Source organism: Penicillium robsamsonii (genome assembly GCF_028829455.1).
Source record: "Penicillium robsamsonii strain IBT 29466 chromosome Unknown utg000005l_segment0_segment0, whole genome shotgun sequence".
Classification (NCBI taxonomy): domain Eukaryota; kingdom Fungi; phylum Ascomycota; class Eurotiomycetes; order Eurotiales; family Aspergillaceae; genus Penicillium; species Penicillium robsamsonii.
The window spans coordinates 4,289,990-4,304,383 of record NW_026643223.1 but is presented as its reverse complement, the minus strand read 5'-3'; the positions used below and the strand labels follow the sequence as shown (position 1 = coordinate 4,304,383).

The 14,394-nt window shown below is 48.1% G+C and overlaps 5 protein-coding genes across 5 annotated transcripts; 2 read left to right on the top strand and 3 right to left on the bottom strand.

The window, feature by feature from the left end:
• Window positions 1-110: 110 nt before the first annotated feature.
• N7447_009656 (MDR family MFS transporter) lies at window positions 111-2,087 on the top strand (the record flags this gene model as incomplete). Its single annotated transcript, XM_057233918.1, has 5 exons — window positions 111-270; window positions 321-632; window positions 685-1,208; window positions 1,265-1,819; window positions 1,896-2,087. The coding sequence occupies 5 exons, from the start codon at window positions 111-113 to the stop codon at window positions 2,085-2,087; spliced, it is 1,743 nt and encodes a 580-aa protein (XP_057083460.1).
• Window positions 2,088-2,571: 484 nt separating this feature from the next.
• Window positions 2,572-3,264, top strand: N7447_009655 (Maleylacetoacetate isomerase; the record flags this gene model as incomplete). The annotated part of the gene is made up of 1 exon (XM_057233917.1): window positions 2,572-3,264. The coding sequence occupies one exon, from the start codon at window positions 2,572-2,574 to the stop codon at window positions 3,262-3,264; it is 693 nt and encodes a 230-aa protein (XP_057083459.1).
• A 347-nt stretch (window positions 3,265-3,611) lies between these two features.
• Window positions 3,612-5,904, bottom strand: N7447_009654 (alpha-L-arabinofuranosidase A; the record flags this gene model as incomplete). The annotated part of the gene is made up of 8 exons (XM_057233916.1): window positions 3,612-3,959; window positions 4,020-4,127; window positions 4,178-4,332; window positions 4,380-4,799; window positions 4,855-5,044; window positions 5,118-5,234; window positions 5,284-5,733; window positions 5,785-5,904. 8 exons carry the CDS (start codon window positions 5,902-5,904, stop codon window positions 3,612-3,614), a joined length of 1,908 nt encoding a protein of 635 aa, XP_057083458.1.
• A 961-nt stretch (window positions 5,905-6,865) lies between these two features.
• Window positions 6,866-8,902, bottom strand: N7447_009653 (Major facilitator superfamily domain general substrate transporter; the record flags this gene model as incomplete). The annotated part of the gene is made up of 4 exons (XM_057233915.1): window positions 6,866-7,797; window positions 7,909-8,251; window positions 8,324-8,594; window positions 8,652-8,902. The coding sequence occupies 4 exons, from the start codon at window positions 8,900-8,902 to the stop codon at window positions 6,866-6,868; spliced, it is 1,797 nt and encodes a 598-aa protein (XP_057083457.1).
• Window positions 8,903-10,203: 1,301 nt separating this feature from the next.
• Window positions 10,204-13,854, bottom strand: N7447_009652 (Acyl transferase/acyl hydrolase/lysophospholipase; the record flags this gene model as incomplete). Its single annotated transcript, XM_057233914.1, has 5 exons — window positions 10,204-10,447; window positions 10,531-12,614; window positions 12,683-12,717; window positions 12,775-13,598; window positions 13,655-13,854. 5 exons carry the CDS (start codon window positions 13,852-13,854, stop codon window positions 10,204-10,206), a joined length of 3,387 nt encoding a protein of 1,128 aa, XP_057083456.1.
• Window positions 13,855-14,394: the final 540 nt, after the last annotated feature.

Genomic DNA, 14,394 nt, shown 5'->3' with positions numbered 1-14,394 from the left:
CCGCTCGCATTTCCCGATTGAGTGCCCGCTGAAATTTCAGAAATTTCCGACATTCAGACTGTTCTTTCGTTCTTTTGAATCGCAACGTTGTAAAACATTTGAACTCAATAATGGCATTATTGGATCCCCAGAATGAAAGTGTCTTGGTGATGCCGACACACGAGAATGCGGCCGAAATCTCGTCGCAAAGCGAAGAGCAACCTTTGTTGCAATCGGATCCAGTTCCTGCGCCTTGGAGCCCGCCCCCGGGGTTTCTACTGATTCAAATCGGTAAGTCAAATCAAAATCCATACATCGAGCAAATTTTGACAATTTAACAGCGATCATGGCCAATGTATTTCTTGGCGGGTTTGACGGCACCATCACCGCCTCGACCTATGCTGTGATCAGCTCCGAGTTCAACGCCGCGAACACTGCTTCGTGGTTAACCACCTCGTACTTAATCACAAGCACGGCGTTCCAGCCTCTTTATGGCCGATTCTCGGATCTACTCGGTCGCCGGTCTTGTTTCTTCACTGCAACGATCACATTCATGGTTGGTTGTCTAGGATGTGGTGTGGCACGTGATGTGGTCTTTTTGAACATGATGCGCGCCTTGACGGGCATCGGTGGCGGAGGGTTGATGACTATGGGTAAGTCAAATGGCTTTTCAATCAACTACCAATCGCTAACAAAGTATTGCAGCAACAATCATCAACTCGGATCTCATTCCCTTCCGTCAACGCGGTATGTACCAGGCAATTCAGAACGTCTCGTACGGCTTCGGAGGCATCTGTGGTGCTTCATTTGGAGGTGCCATCGTTGACTCGATCGGATGGCGCTGGTGCTTCCTGCTGCAGGTTCCAATCTCCTTGTTTGCTTTGGTCATGGGCTATAGAGTCCTGAGGTTTCCTCCACGCAACATTGAAACCTCCCCAGCTGGGCAGACTAAAGGAATTTGGCAGCAGATCGATATGCTAGGCGCATGTGTGCTAATCTTGGCTCTTTCGGCTCAACTGGTCGGACTCAGCCTGGGTGGCAACATCCTCCCTTGGACTTCCATGTGGGTAGTTCTGCCGTTAGTCTCCAGTGTGGTATTGCTGGGCGCATTTGTCGCCGTCGAAGCGAAGACCACCGCCGCACCTTTGATTCCATTGAAGATGCTCCGAGGACAGCTCGCTGTTTCCACACAGATCGCCAACGTTTGTGTCGGGATGTCAGCATACGCAGTAAGCTCGCCGTTCCACCCGCCCTATGAATATTGTAACTAACGCAATGCATCCAGTTCCTCTTTACTCTGCCTCTCATGTTCCAGGTGATTCTCCTCGACTCCCCCAGCAAAGCTGGTACTCGGCTGGTGGTTCCCTGTTTGTTCACCCCACTGGGTGGTCTCGTAGCGGGAATCATCATGTCACGCTGGGGTAGACTGACCTCCATTGTGCGCGTCGGTGCAGCCCTCATGTTCGTGGGCAACCTTCTCGTCGCTCTGCTCCGATTCAACGACTCGGAATGGAAGTATTTCGCCTATGTCATTCCCGCCAACTTGGGTCAGGGAATGGTGTACCCAGGAATCCTGTTCACATTCCTAGCGGCCTTCGACCACGCCGGTAAGATGCTCTTTATCGCCGCCTCCATTACCCTAATCCTCGAGCGACCGCGCCATTTCCAAGCGAGCCTGCTAACAATATCATCTGCAGATCACGCCGTCTCCGCCTCAACCGTCTACCTCATCCGCTCCCTCGGGACAGTTTGGGGCGTCGCAGTGACCTCCACCATCATGCAGAATACACTTAACTCAGGCCTCGGGGAGGCCTTGAGTGGAATACCCAATAAATGGAAAGTACAATTCCTTCGCCGGTCGATTTTACTGAGCCCCTGAACGAGCCTTGCTGACCAGAATCCTCGCTTCCTCTTAGGTGATTGATGAGATCCGCCACTCAGTCTCGGCTATCTACGATCTCCCTCCGGATGTGCAAATGGCCGCTCGGCTGGTGTACTACCGCGGGATCAGACTCTCCTTCATGGCCTCCGCGCTCTTCGCATTCATTGCGACCGTCGCTTCGATCTTTACCCGTGGAAAGGGTTTGGAGCGCGCGGGAAGCAAGTAAAGATTACGACTTCGCACCCCGAACGAACCCTGTAGGGGTGTATGGGGGCGTAAGCGTGGTGGTTATGGTGAGATCAACCCACGTCTCTCGCAGACCCGATGGATTGGTGTGTCGCCGCCAATCCGCCTTACTCCACAAAAAGTCTCCTCGACCAAATACATAGAGGTGGTAACAGACGGAAGTAGATAAGGCGACCGCGCGGTCCAGAGCACTGATGCTCAATACGACGGGTGGTAGATATTGGATGGTTATATATTAGAATATAGAAGTTGGCGAGTTGGAAATAGAAATATTAAGGCTGAGTCCTTCAGTCTAACGAATATATGATCCGTCTAGGAAAACAGTAAGCTGTCTTAGAAACACACTTAGCTGTATCAGTGCTAGTGCTGATAACACTGTAATGTAACCTGGATGATACCATTCTCCAACCTCCCACCTTCCCTACTCTGTTCTACTCAGTCAGTACGAAAGCAGTTCAAACACAATGCATACCGACACCTTCCACCTCTACTCATATTTCTGCTCCTCATGTTGCCAACGAATCATCATAGCCGCTAACCTCAAAGGCATCCCTCTTGAATACACCTACGTGGATCTCGGCACAAAAGAACACACAACGGACGAATACAAAGCATCGAACCCCAGCGCCAGCGTGCCGACCTTGATAGTGACAAGCGCCAACGGCGAAAAGACCATCCTCCGCCAATCCATGACCATCCTAGAATATTTCGAGGAGAGGTACCCAAATATATATCCACTTCTCCCTCCGGGATTACACGATCGGGTGCAGGTACGGGATTTGGTGAATATCATCGCAATCGATACACAACCGACTACAAACTCCCGTATCGTACAACGCGTGAAAGCTATCCGTGAGAGTCGCGAGGATCAGGTTGAATTTGCCACACAGGCCTTTACCGACGGATTCAAAGCCTACGAAGGTCTGTTGGTGAAGCAAGCCAGGGAGGGGGCATATTCATGGGGAAATACTGTTTCTATGGCGGATGTGGTACTAGTCCCTACAGTTGACCAGGCTTTGTTGTACCGAATGGATTTGGATTTTGTGCCTAACGTCAAGCGCATCCATTCTGCTCTCAAGGAGTTGGAGGCTTTCAAGGCTGCGGATTGGCGGAATCAGGGGGATACACCGGAGAAATTTCGGGGTCAGAATGCTTGACGCTTGTTGGGTTTAGGTCTGGTGGGAGTGAAGGGAGGACAGGGATTAATGTGATCGATACTGAATGAACTACTTCTTATATTGGGATGGAATCAATGGTTATACAGACAAAGGTTGCACAGTTTATGCCTTTCCCACTTATTTCCTGGATCTGTTTAGAAGGCTGTCAACCAGGACAAGCAAGAAAGACATAAAGAGCATAGCTGAGAAGACTGCTAAAAAAAGACTACTAAAAAGACATCACAAGGTCGTATGAGCGGTCAACTATTCATGTATATTTGCTTGTAGCCATGCTATGTATACGCAACACTCACTGCCCAAGACTAATCCATCCTACTGAAGATACATTAATTGGTAGTGAGTACGGCAATACTTAGATTTGGCAGCTTGAAAGAGAACTCGCCCTTCTTGCCAGCCTTTATCTTAGTAGTTTTGGTGTTGACAATGTTCGAACCGCCCACCTCGTTCATCGAAAATGCATCCGGTGCAGTCAAGATGGTCAAGTCTGCTTTGGCGCCACGGCCGACACCCTCGAATGTCAGCGATACAGGCACATCGGATGTGCTGTTGTATACTGCTGCCTTGAAGATGTGTGATTTCGTCTCGCTGTTCACACCTGTCGCATAGTACAGAGGGCCGAAGGCGTCGGATGAAGTGGCCGGGAGGGTATTTGTCATGACGTTCTTGTTGTACAGCTATATTTGTGCCTTATGTCAGTGGGTGCACTCTCAAGATGTGATAATTGTGTAACATACAGTCCACGCGTGCCAGCTGGTAGAGCGAGCTGTCTGGTCGGGATCGGCGTTGAACGATAGCATGGTTGGGGACCATTGGTACTTGTCCAGGTTCATCATGAAGGGAGCCTATTCCTTCGTCAGTTCTCATCTAGTAAGATTATGTTAGAACAACTCACGTAGGTACTTCCAATGACCTTGTCAGCGTTACGCTCGGCACCAATAAGGAACACAGCTTCGGCAACGGTTCCAATCCACCACGGATACTGAGAGAAATGAATATCGCTCCAGTCGATATCAACTCCATTCAGTGGCGAGGTAGCGGCAATCTCACCTTGGTGTGTGTTAGCTATGGACTCACAATTATACCAAGTCACTTACCGAGCAAGATCGGATGCTTCGGCGAAAAGTTGTCAAACATGTCGAACTTCTTGACAAAGTTATCCGCGTTATCATACAAATGGTAATCACCCCCTGCATTTCCAGGAATTGTCATATCGATAGTAGACGTCAGGACCTGGATATCGGGATATTTGGCCGTGATAGCGTCGTAGAATGCCGCGAACCGGTAGGCCTTGTACGTCTCCAGTCCGTTGCTCAGCATATCCTCGTTTCCAACCTCGACATACCGAATTTTCCACGGCTCTGGGTGTCCAACCTCGGCGCGTAGAGCACCGTACTCGGTGTCCACGGAGCCGGTCAAGAACTCGATCTCGTTGAGGGCATCTTGCACATAGAAATCGAGGTCGGCCTCCGGAACAACGTCTCCGTTCAAAGCAAGTCCAGCATAGACCGCCAGGACTAGACAGGTCGTGTCAGCTTGGTAAAGCAAAGCGCTGCAAAACTATATACTCACTGGGCTCCATGTTAAGATCGTCACACCATTCCATGTACTCAATCAAACCCAGTCCAAGGGTCTCTTGGTATTGCCAGGTGGTTGCACGGCCAGGTCGGTCTGTGAGTGGTCCAATAGTCTCGTTCCACTTCCAGCGGCCGTCGATGCTATCACCCTCGAGGTTATTTCCACCAGGGAAGCGAAGGAATTTCTATCAAATTTATTAGCATCATGGATCTTGAGTTTTTTTTTACCCCAAACGAAATAGATGCAATAAGACTTACAGGGCCCATATCAGCCATGGCTTGCATCAGGTCCTTCCGCATGCCATTGGGGCGATCATTCCACGTGGGTGGGAATAAACTGATCAGGTTAAAATCAAGCGAGCCACCTGCCGCTTTCTGAAAAGAATTAGCCGAGGCATATAGTAAAGCTCATGTCAAATCTTACCGAGCCGTCGAAGGTCAGGGAGAACGAGTTCTTGGAATTGGAAGCCTTTGCTTTGGGGGTAAGGACAAACTTATGTTGCACCCAGTCATTTGCAACACTCTTCGAGGCAACCTTGGCAGTGGCCAGAACTTTGCCGCTGGAAGAGAGGAGAGAGGCTGTGAAAGAGCCTTTATAAGAGCCTTTCACGTAGAAAGACCCGGTATACTTCTGAGGACGAACGTCAATTCCCCAGAAACCCTCATTAGTCAACCCAGCTGTGCCAGAGCCCTTGACATTGACCGAAGTTGGAAGGGCAGTTGACAGCGGATCGGTGAGGTTCTTCAGGGACAGCGATGAGCCCCCAACACCAGACCAGGCCTCCAGTGACGAGGGGAATTTGCTGCTCCCCTGGAACGCTCTGTTGCGGATTAATTCGGCATAGAGACCACCTTCACCGCAGTGATTGATTTCCTATATCCTGAGTCAGAGCCGATACTACAATGGACAAGAGCCTCCACATACCTCTTCCATCGCACCATATTGCAGACCTGATGTGGCATTGCCTCCAGATTTGGCAACCGAAATAGTGACAGCAGCACCATATGACGCCAAAAGTGGCAAAAGAAGATATTTCGGCAGCATTTTGCTGTGTTCAGTTCACCACTGGCTGTTGCAACCTGCTGATCCTATTTATAATGCACGGAATATGAGTAAACGGCGCGCTGTAGCGGATATTTATATGCAAGCTGCTCAATCAGCCAGCGCGGAGTGCCATGTCGGTTAATTACTCGTACTCCTCACCGTGCTTTAATTGACCCGGAGGGAGCGAGATGACATCCGGGTTAGAAGAGTATAGCTTGATCGCGTCCTTTGTGCAGGAAATCTGCCGACAGCGAATGTATTACCGAGCCTTTATTCCCGATTAGGTAAATCTCCATGAGGAGTGCATGTACCAAGAGGAACCCCTCCAAGTAAACACCGCCTGGGGAAACATCGGCCCAACCAAAGCCGGCGTATGTTGTAATCGTCTATTCCTTGCATGGGCCATGCAACACTGCAGCGATTGCCTCTGGGAAAACCGCCAAGGCTTACACCTGTACGCAATTTCAGATTCCTCACGCTAATTTGAGAATTGGCGCCGCATTCAATGGTTACATCTCCCTTGGCTGACGCTGAGGGGTAGTTGGTCAACGCCATGACAGGGGATATGAGTTGTGATTGACGGGTAAATCGACGCGCCTTTCTCCGCTGCAGATCCTCCACTTCCCCGTGCCTGGTCATGTCCCGATTTCCCCGGGCATTGGAAAAATATTAGAATGAGGGAAAATGTGGGAAAGGATGAATAGTACTCATTTCTCCATATACACTATTTGCATTTTGATGTTTCACTCCCATAATTATGTTTGAGATTTCTTACAATAGATCAGGAATAGATATCAGCATATGAAAGAAACAATAAATTCACAAGAAACAACAGAAATTAAATGATAATGAGTGATTATTGCTGTGGTTGAATACTCCCAAGGGGCCATGGGACAATGGGAACAATGAGATGCGTGCAATCGTGTAGCAAACCTGATGCCTGCGATGCTGTTCAATGTTCTTAGAAGACAGTACCCTTGACCTGGGCGGTCTTTTTGAGATCAATATCTCGGATCAGGATGGTCCAGGCAATGGCCAGACCCATGACACCCAAACCAGCCGAAAGCATGCGGACTTCCGCATAGGCGTAGGCCTTCTGAATGGCCAGTCTCACCTCGCTTCCGAGGGGATAGCTAGTCTGCACAGTGAGATCTTCATAAATGTTCTCAAAGTTCGACATGGCCGATTCTGGGAGGTATTCCCTGAGAGCATTGGGAAAGGTATTGGTCCATATGGCGGTGCATATAGTATAGCCGGCGGAATCGCCGATAGTGCCAACGACATTCAACAGAGCTAATGCAGCTGCAACGTGTTGGTGATCGACAGCGGCTAAGATGGAAATCTGCTCGACGATGATGAAAATCGAACCGCCAATCGAAATGAAAATTTGGCACATGATCTGGTATCCGACACCCATACCAGGCTTACGGAAATAAATCATCAATCCCTGTGCAAAGATGTACAGTGGGACGGAGATGTATAGCAGCCACTTGAAACGACCGGTCTTTCGGATGGCCCATCCGACAAAGAGAAGCAACACGCCAGACACGACATCGAATGTGTTGCTCACATACCCAGCCTCAGCGATCGTCAACCCGTTGACCACCTGTAGGAAGGAGGTGAAGTAGTTGTTCCAGCAGTAGTAGGAAAGCTGGTAGGTGGCATCCAAAAGACAGGCGCCGATAACGGTTCGGTCGGTGAGGAAGACAATATTGAGCAATGGCACGGGGGCTACCCATTTCTCGTATATAGCGAAGAAAAACAGCATCGAAAATCCGACGACGAGCATGGCGATGATATAACCCGAGCCCCAGCCGTTAGGCGCTTCACTCGCGATATCGAAAGGAAGTTCGAAGAGGACCAGTCCAGCGGTAAACATGAAAACGCCGGGCACTATTCGAGATTAGTCTTTGTTTACAGAACAAAATAGTTCAGAGTTAAACAGCCGTGTCGATGGCGACCGATATGCGTAGAATGAAAATGGTAGGGAAAGGTGATACTCACAATCAAACTCAATAATCCAGTGCCATACGCTTTGCAAAAACGTGCGACCGCTCTTTTCCTGGATCCGATGCCCTTCCCTTTCCGCTTTGCGAAGATTGGTCTTGAGCATGAAGTACAAAGGCGCCGCGACGATAGGGAAGATGATAGCCCAACATCCCAGGCCCCATCGCCAGCTGACCTGATAGTAGAACTCATCTGCTACTTTTGCCCCTGCAAATGCGGTAATAATGTATGGGGAAGAGGTGAAGGCAAAAGCCAATCCTCGGTTCTTCAATTTGGAGGCATCGGCCGTCATCACATCAATGGCGTATTCCATGCCACTGAATCCAATATAGTAGAACACCTAATGCAAGATGTAAGTATATGCAAAGCAAGCTCGACGTATCATTATGATGAGCATTGAAGGCAGTCTTACGTATGCAGTGCAGTAGATGGCAAAGCTGTTGCAAGAGGCCAAGAGAATCAATCCCAAGGTCGCGAAGCATGTCATCAGCAGGAATCCTTCCGCGCGGCCCCAAGTGTCCATCATCTTTCCGACAGGAATATAAATCGCTGCTGAGAAAGCATCGGCAAGCGCAGTTGGCACCCCAGATAACGAATGAGCCGTGAAAGAACTGGAGACATAAGGGCTCAAGCTGGCGAAAACCGAGGATTGGAAGGCGTTAACGAAGTATAGGAACCAGATACTATGAGTAAATTGTCTTAGCACCTGTTCAGGTCAGTCAGCGGGGGAAATAGCATACTTGATAAAAACAAGAATCAAGGTCCGCTTGGACCAGGTCATGGTAATAGCTTCGATATCCCTGACACCATGCTGGAGGTCTTCCGCTGGCACTTCCGGCCGTTTCACTTCAGTATCAGAGGCAGGATCGATTTTGTTTCCCTCGACTGTTATTCCATCCACTGCGCTTGTCACAACTGAGCTTCCAGCGCCAGGAGCCGCCATGCGACTAAAGACCGTTCGGGCCCGTCGGACCAAAAGACGGACACCCATGTTTGAAACGACGTATAATCAAACACACACTCTACCCAGACTCGCAAATAACGGGGCAGCCGTGGCATTTAAAATATCCAAACCCCCGAGATCGGTAGCCTGGGTGGGAGACTGAAAAAGCCATAAAAAAGCCACGCGGTGTTGTGACCCGCATACTAAAACGGTAACTTCTCGCGCCCTCTGGCGGTAATCTGGTGAAATTATTGCATCCACTCGGAAAAGAGCAAGGCCTGCTAGCCTAGGGCTAGATCCACTAAGAACTACGAGCAGAAAGGGCAGATCTAATCAGATGTCGCCCTCATCTTATCTAGCGAGCGCTAGGCTATAACGGGCAAGCGCCGTCCACAATAAGCTTCGTATTGTCGGTCTCAAGCTTTGCTTGGCCTCTTGGCTTCAAGAATTCCATATTAACTGTGGATACTTCCTCGTCTTTCCGGTCATAAATCATGGAATTCCCTCATTTCGCGTGTCTCAGATGGAATCCAGGAACCGGCATGTATTCCGGTAAAGCTCTTGCGTTGTATGATTTGCGCCGGGCCCCGGGCCACCACGGGGATAATCAACCGAGATATTTATCTGATCGAGATTGTGTAATCTTGAGATGTGATTTTCAGCAGCTGTCATCGTGGGTGATTCGTTTATAGGCAACCTAATATAATTAAAATTTTTGAATGAACCATAATTGACATCCGCGGAAATCACAGTTGATTCAAGCGCCCTATCATATTAACAAATGTAGCAAAGCACCCAGCGCAGCGTTCATTTGACCAGTAATTTCGAGTCCTGACCTAACTACTACTTGTTTCGTCTGAGGGATCGCGGGTGGAGATAGGGTCATAGCGAACTGTTCGACGCAGAGTCGAAATGACTAAGTCAATTAATTGATTTTCCTAGAGTCTGAGGGTCGCTAACGGCCAAGGGTTTCTTTCGCTGTCAATTTTCGAGAGCAACATATCTCATTCCTGACAGACAAAGCTAGGGACCAAATGGTTAGTAGATGGGAAATAAACCAACCTTGGAACCCACCTAACGAGTACTGTCATAGACTGTCCCAACTTTAGAAGGTCTTTACTTTTGTACTACACGTATGTAACAATTTTCTATGAACATAATTCCCTTTTCATCGACAATATTAATTTCAGTTAGCGCTCATGTGCTCAAGGCTCTACCGTAACCCCCTTAACAGATATCCTATTACGTACGTAGATCATGTGTTTAATACATGTACTATCTCCCCTTAGTTACCAAGATTACTTGTTCTAGTTCAATAAGTCAATTAATCCACTTGTCCCTGGATCCCCTCAGGTGAATTTTCTATCTGCAATTTTCTCTTCAGCTCCTACATAGGAATCAGATGTAACAACAGTTTGTCCCAGCATCTGGCCGCCGACTAGAGTGACTTCATTACTGGAGACCTGTCTGCTTATGGACGTGAACTCCATGGCTTCTTGGATTTCACGAAGCAAAGGGTCACCTTTTGGAGCCCTGGGGAATTTTGTCCTTCGTTGGAGAATCATATAAGAACGCCGAAAATGAGGGACATGTCTATTCAGAAAAGAGTCCAGTCTCCATGCGTGACAGTGTCAGTTTATGTATCGCTGATTCCAATCTCGTGGCAAGAAACTTACTTGGAACTAGTCCATGCATCCAAGGCTGAGTAGTGAGCTTGGGTATATTCATGATCTAAGCCAAAGTACTGCACACTGAAACGGAGACACTCCGTTCTCAAAGCAACGGCTTCTTTGTATCGACCTTGGGAATTCCATGTGACAGCTAGCCATGACATAAGTTGGATAGTTTCAGGATGCTCGCTTCCAAATATGCGTTTGTGGATCTCGACTGCTTCTGTCAACAATGATTCGGCCTCTGTTAGCCGCCATAGATGTATGTATATGATGGCCATCGTAGACATGACCCCAACTGTTCGGGGATCTTCCAACCCTAGGCTCTTTTTGTGGAGATGCAACGATTGAATAGATAGCTCTAACGCATCGGAGAGCCGTCCATGCATGAAATAGTCCAACATCAAAACGTAGATAGCATCCAGTGTCTCCCAAGAGTTCGGGCCAACTGATTTCATGTAACGTGGGATGACTTTCCTGCAAAGCTCTTGAGCCTTCTTGTAGTCGCGAGCCTCGCGGTACGCAGCCGTTAACTGGAAAAGAGCTCTGGTGGCTTCAATGCTTTCTGGACCTTGAAGTCTTTCCTGCATCTCCAGTATCCGCTCGCAGAGTTTTATCGCTTTCTCTGACTTTCCTTGGCCTGAGTAGCTATTTGCTAGTCCAGAAAGACCCACAATAGTCCATGCATGTTCAGGGCCAAACAATGTCTCCGAGATTTTAACCATTTCACTGAAATGCTCTTCGGCTTGTTTGCGTCTTCCGTCACTCATTTGACATGTGGCGACCTTGCATAAGAGACCGACCCTATAGAAAACTGGATCTTCTCTTGCGGTGAGGGCAAGGACCTGGAGGGCATGAGGCACCGCTGCTCGCCATTGAGTCCGATTTGTCATTTGGGTATTAGGAAAGCAAGTATCCAACGCATGCACCACATCTAATTGCCATTTTCGCAGGGAATTATTGGACTGGAGCCAATTTCTTGTGGCGAGATGAACTAAACGATGCATATCGAGACGTGATCCTTCGTGTGTTACGCGTACGAATGAGTAAGAGCTAAGCAAGCCGATCGCTTTTTGCTGTTTGACATTTGGCGCCGGAGGGAGCAGCGAAATCAGTATATCCCTCTCTTGAATGCAAGCCATGAAGCAGAGATAATCGGTTGCAAGGGAATTCTGCCGCTGAATTTGCTCAAAGGATGTAAGCCATGTAGTGACGACAGGGTTGCGAATGCTTTTGTATCGACCTTTATCCTCAAAGTCCTCGCTAAGTAGATCAATGGCGTTCTGCTCCTGTCCGTCCAAAAGCTCAACATAACCGTTGAATGTTATTCCGTTTTGGTTGATAAAGGAAGCAGCTTGCACAATAGCCAAAGGAAGAAAGGTCAATCGACTGAGGAGCTTTCGTGTAGTCTCGCCATCGCGAAGAAGCTCTTTGTCAATCAAAGAGTTTCGCAAGACACGGGTAGCTTTCTGCTCGTCCATTTCCGGAATTTGGACAACGTCTGTTGCGGCAAGGTACTGGGCCACTTTGTTGCTTCGAGTGGTAAAGACAATGGCGCCTTGGTCACTTGTGGGAAGGTAATCTCTCAGCCCTCCGTTCGGTGAATTACTGCCTTCAATCCACATATCAATCTCATCGGCGTTGTCAAAAATTAACAGCCATCGCCCAATACTGGGCTTGCTCAGGTGGGCCTTGACAAGGCTCTTCACATCCTCCTTCGACGATCTCGTGTTATCGAAGTCGATTCCAAGCTGGTCAGCCACCATCTGGTACGCATGTTGAAGACTTTCCATATCAACAGCTGGGAGCCAGAAGATGGCACAATCTGGATAGAGCTCTTTTGTTTGATAGGCAAGCTCCAGGGCAATTTGTGTCTTGCCTATTCCCCCAAGTCCAAAAATTGCGATCCTCTCGGCTCTGTTGTTGATAAACAATTTCTGTTTGATCTTACCCACAAACTTACGGTCGACATAGCGGGAATTCCTCTCAAAAGGAATAAGCCAGCCAGCGGCCTTTCTGTGGTAAGTCTGGGTGTCCGACGAACGCAGGGTTTGTAGGATTCGATGGCGGGAAAGTCGTGCTCCATGTTCCTAACTCGTGTTAGTACAAGTCATCCTAACATGGCAGTCTTTTTGAAGACTGAACAATTATATATTACACGTATGGTTGTTTCGAAGTCAATGCTAGTCTTTTCTGCGAGCTGTCAGCATCTCATCACAACAATAGAAGTTTCCCATGTTGAAGTCCTACCTGATTTTGCTGAAAGATTCAAAATACAATCACGGACTTGAACCTTTTGAGAGGAATGATGCAGATAGGCGTATGTCGCAGACTCAATCACACTTTGCTTCTCAAAATCGGTCATGTGAACTTGCTGTAGTCCTTGCTCGACGCTAAAACGAAAGTAGCGCTTTCCCTTGACCTCATTGCTCCATCGGGCCATGAAGCGACGCTCAGTACTCTCCGGTTTAGTCGCCATTCTGACCAATGTCTTGGAAAGAAACTTGAGCACATTGTCATTCATGGGGAGTTGTGCTGGATTGCCAGTTCCAACGGAGATCAAACATTTCACTAATGGTTTCAGGGCCCGGCTTGCGGTGCACCAGATATCGGCCGCTTCCTCTTCTACCTCCTCAATCGGATTGTTGGCACCAAATGCACCGTCCACAAATTTGTGATTGCCGATCGTGACCGAATCAAAAAATCTAGTCGCAGCCGACGTTGCCAATGCTGCTTCACAAATCGTCGCCGATAAGCCAACCTCATTTGGCACAGGATAGCTTCGAAGGCGTGTGACTTGAAATGTATCTTTGGAGGTAGTACAGACAAACGTTTTAGAACGACGGGGTTTCCCATCGTTCATTAGATCGGTTGGCGACGATCCAGCACGAGTGATGACTTTTTCAATGGCCTCTTTGAGCTTATTGCTGTCGTATTGTGATACGATCTTTCCAGACCAATCAACTGGAACAATGTTGATTTTCTCACTGAAGATCGACTGCATCAATTCGGTATATGCAAGGATGCACTCGTCAACACCCATTTCCAGCCGCCCTAGCATTATAGCAATCAGTCTAAGTATGTCTCATATGTCAGCCCAAGTTTTACTAAATCTTTTGTTAATACACACCCTCCTGTGCTGGTACCTGCGATCAGATCGAAGACATCACAAGGCTTGAGGACTTCGCTGTCCTCACGCTCCGAATTAAGCTGTGCCATCACATCCTTCAATATCAGAAGGCTTGACAGTCCTCTCACGCCTCCACCATCCAGGGATAGGAGGCACAATCCATCAGTATCAAGTGGGCTTAGTTCACTCTCTATGGCCATAATGCTATCCACATATGTTGAAGCTTCTTGAGCTACCGAACGACCAAATACAAGATAAAATGACGTGATAACAATAATAACAAATCCAATAAAATTTCATATCGCCGGGGGTATCTGCAATTTAATAATCGTTCCAGGCAACCTTTCAATTGCCCGGACAGCGATGGATAAGACAGGGCGCTTAGCCACAGGATTTAGAGTGGCTTTCTGCCAATCACCCCCGAGACTAGCTTAGACCAAGCGATGCGCCCTCATATTATTAATTTCCATAATAAACCCAGGACAAATGTTTTTTTGCGTGGAAATAACAGAATTCTAGAGTAGAACCATAAATGCCTTCCAGGGCTGACACTTAGGAGGAAAGAATCTTGGGAGAATTCAAGAATATTGGAAAGTTGACGTCGCCAGTTTTAGTACAAGATTAGGTCAAAGCTGGCCGACATGTCGTGTAACATTATTCTTGGATAATATCGTGAAGAGGAGTTTTTAACAGAGCCAAAATTTTGTGCATTTAATACATATGCGCATGTGTCTGAGCAA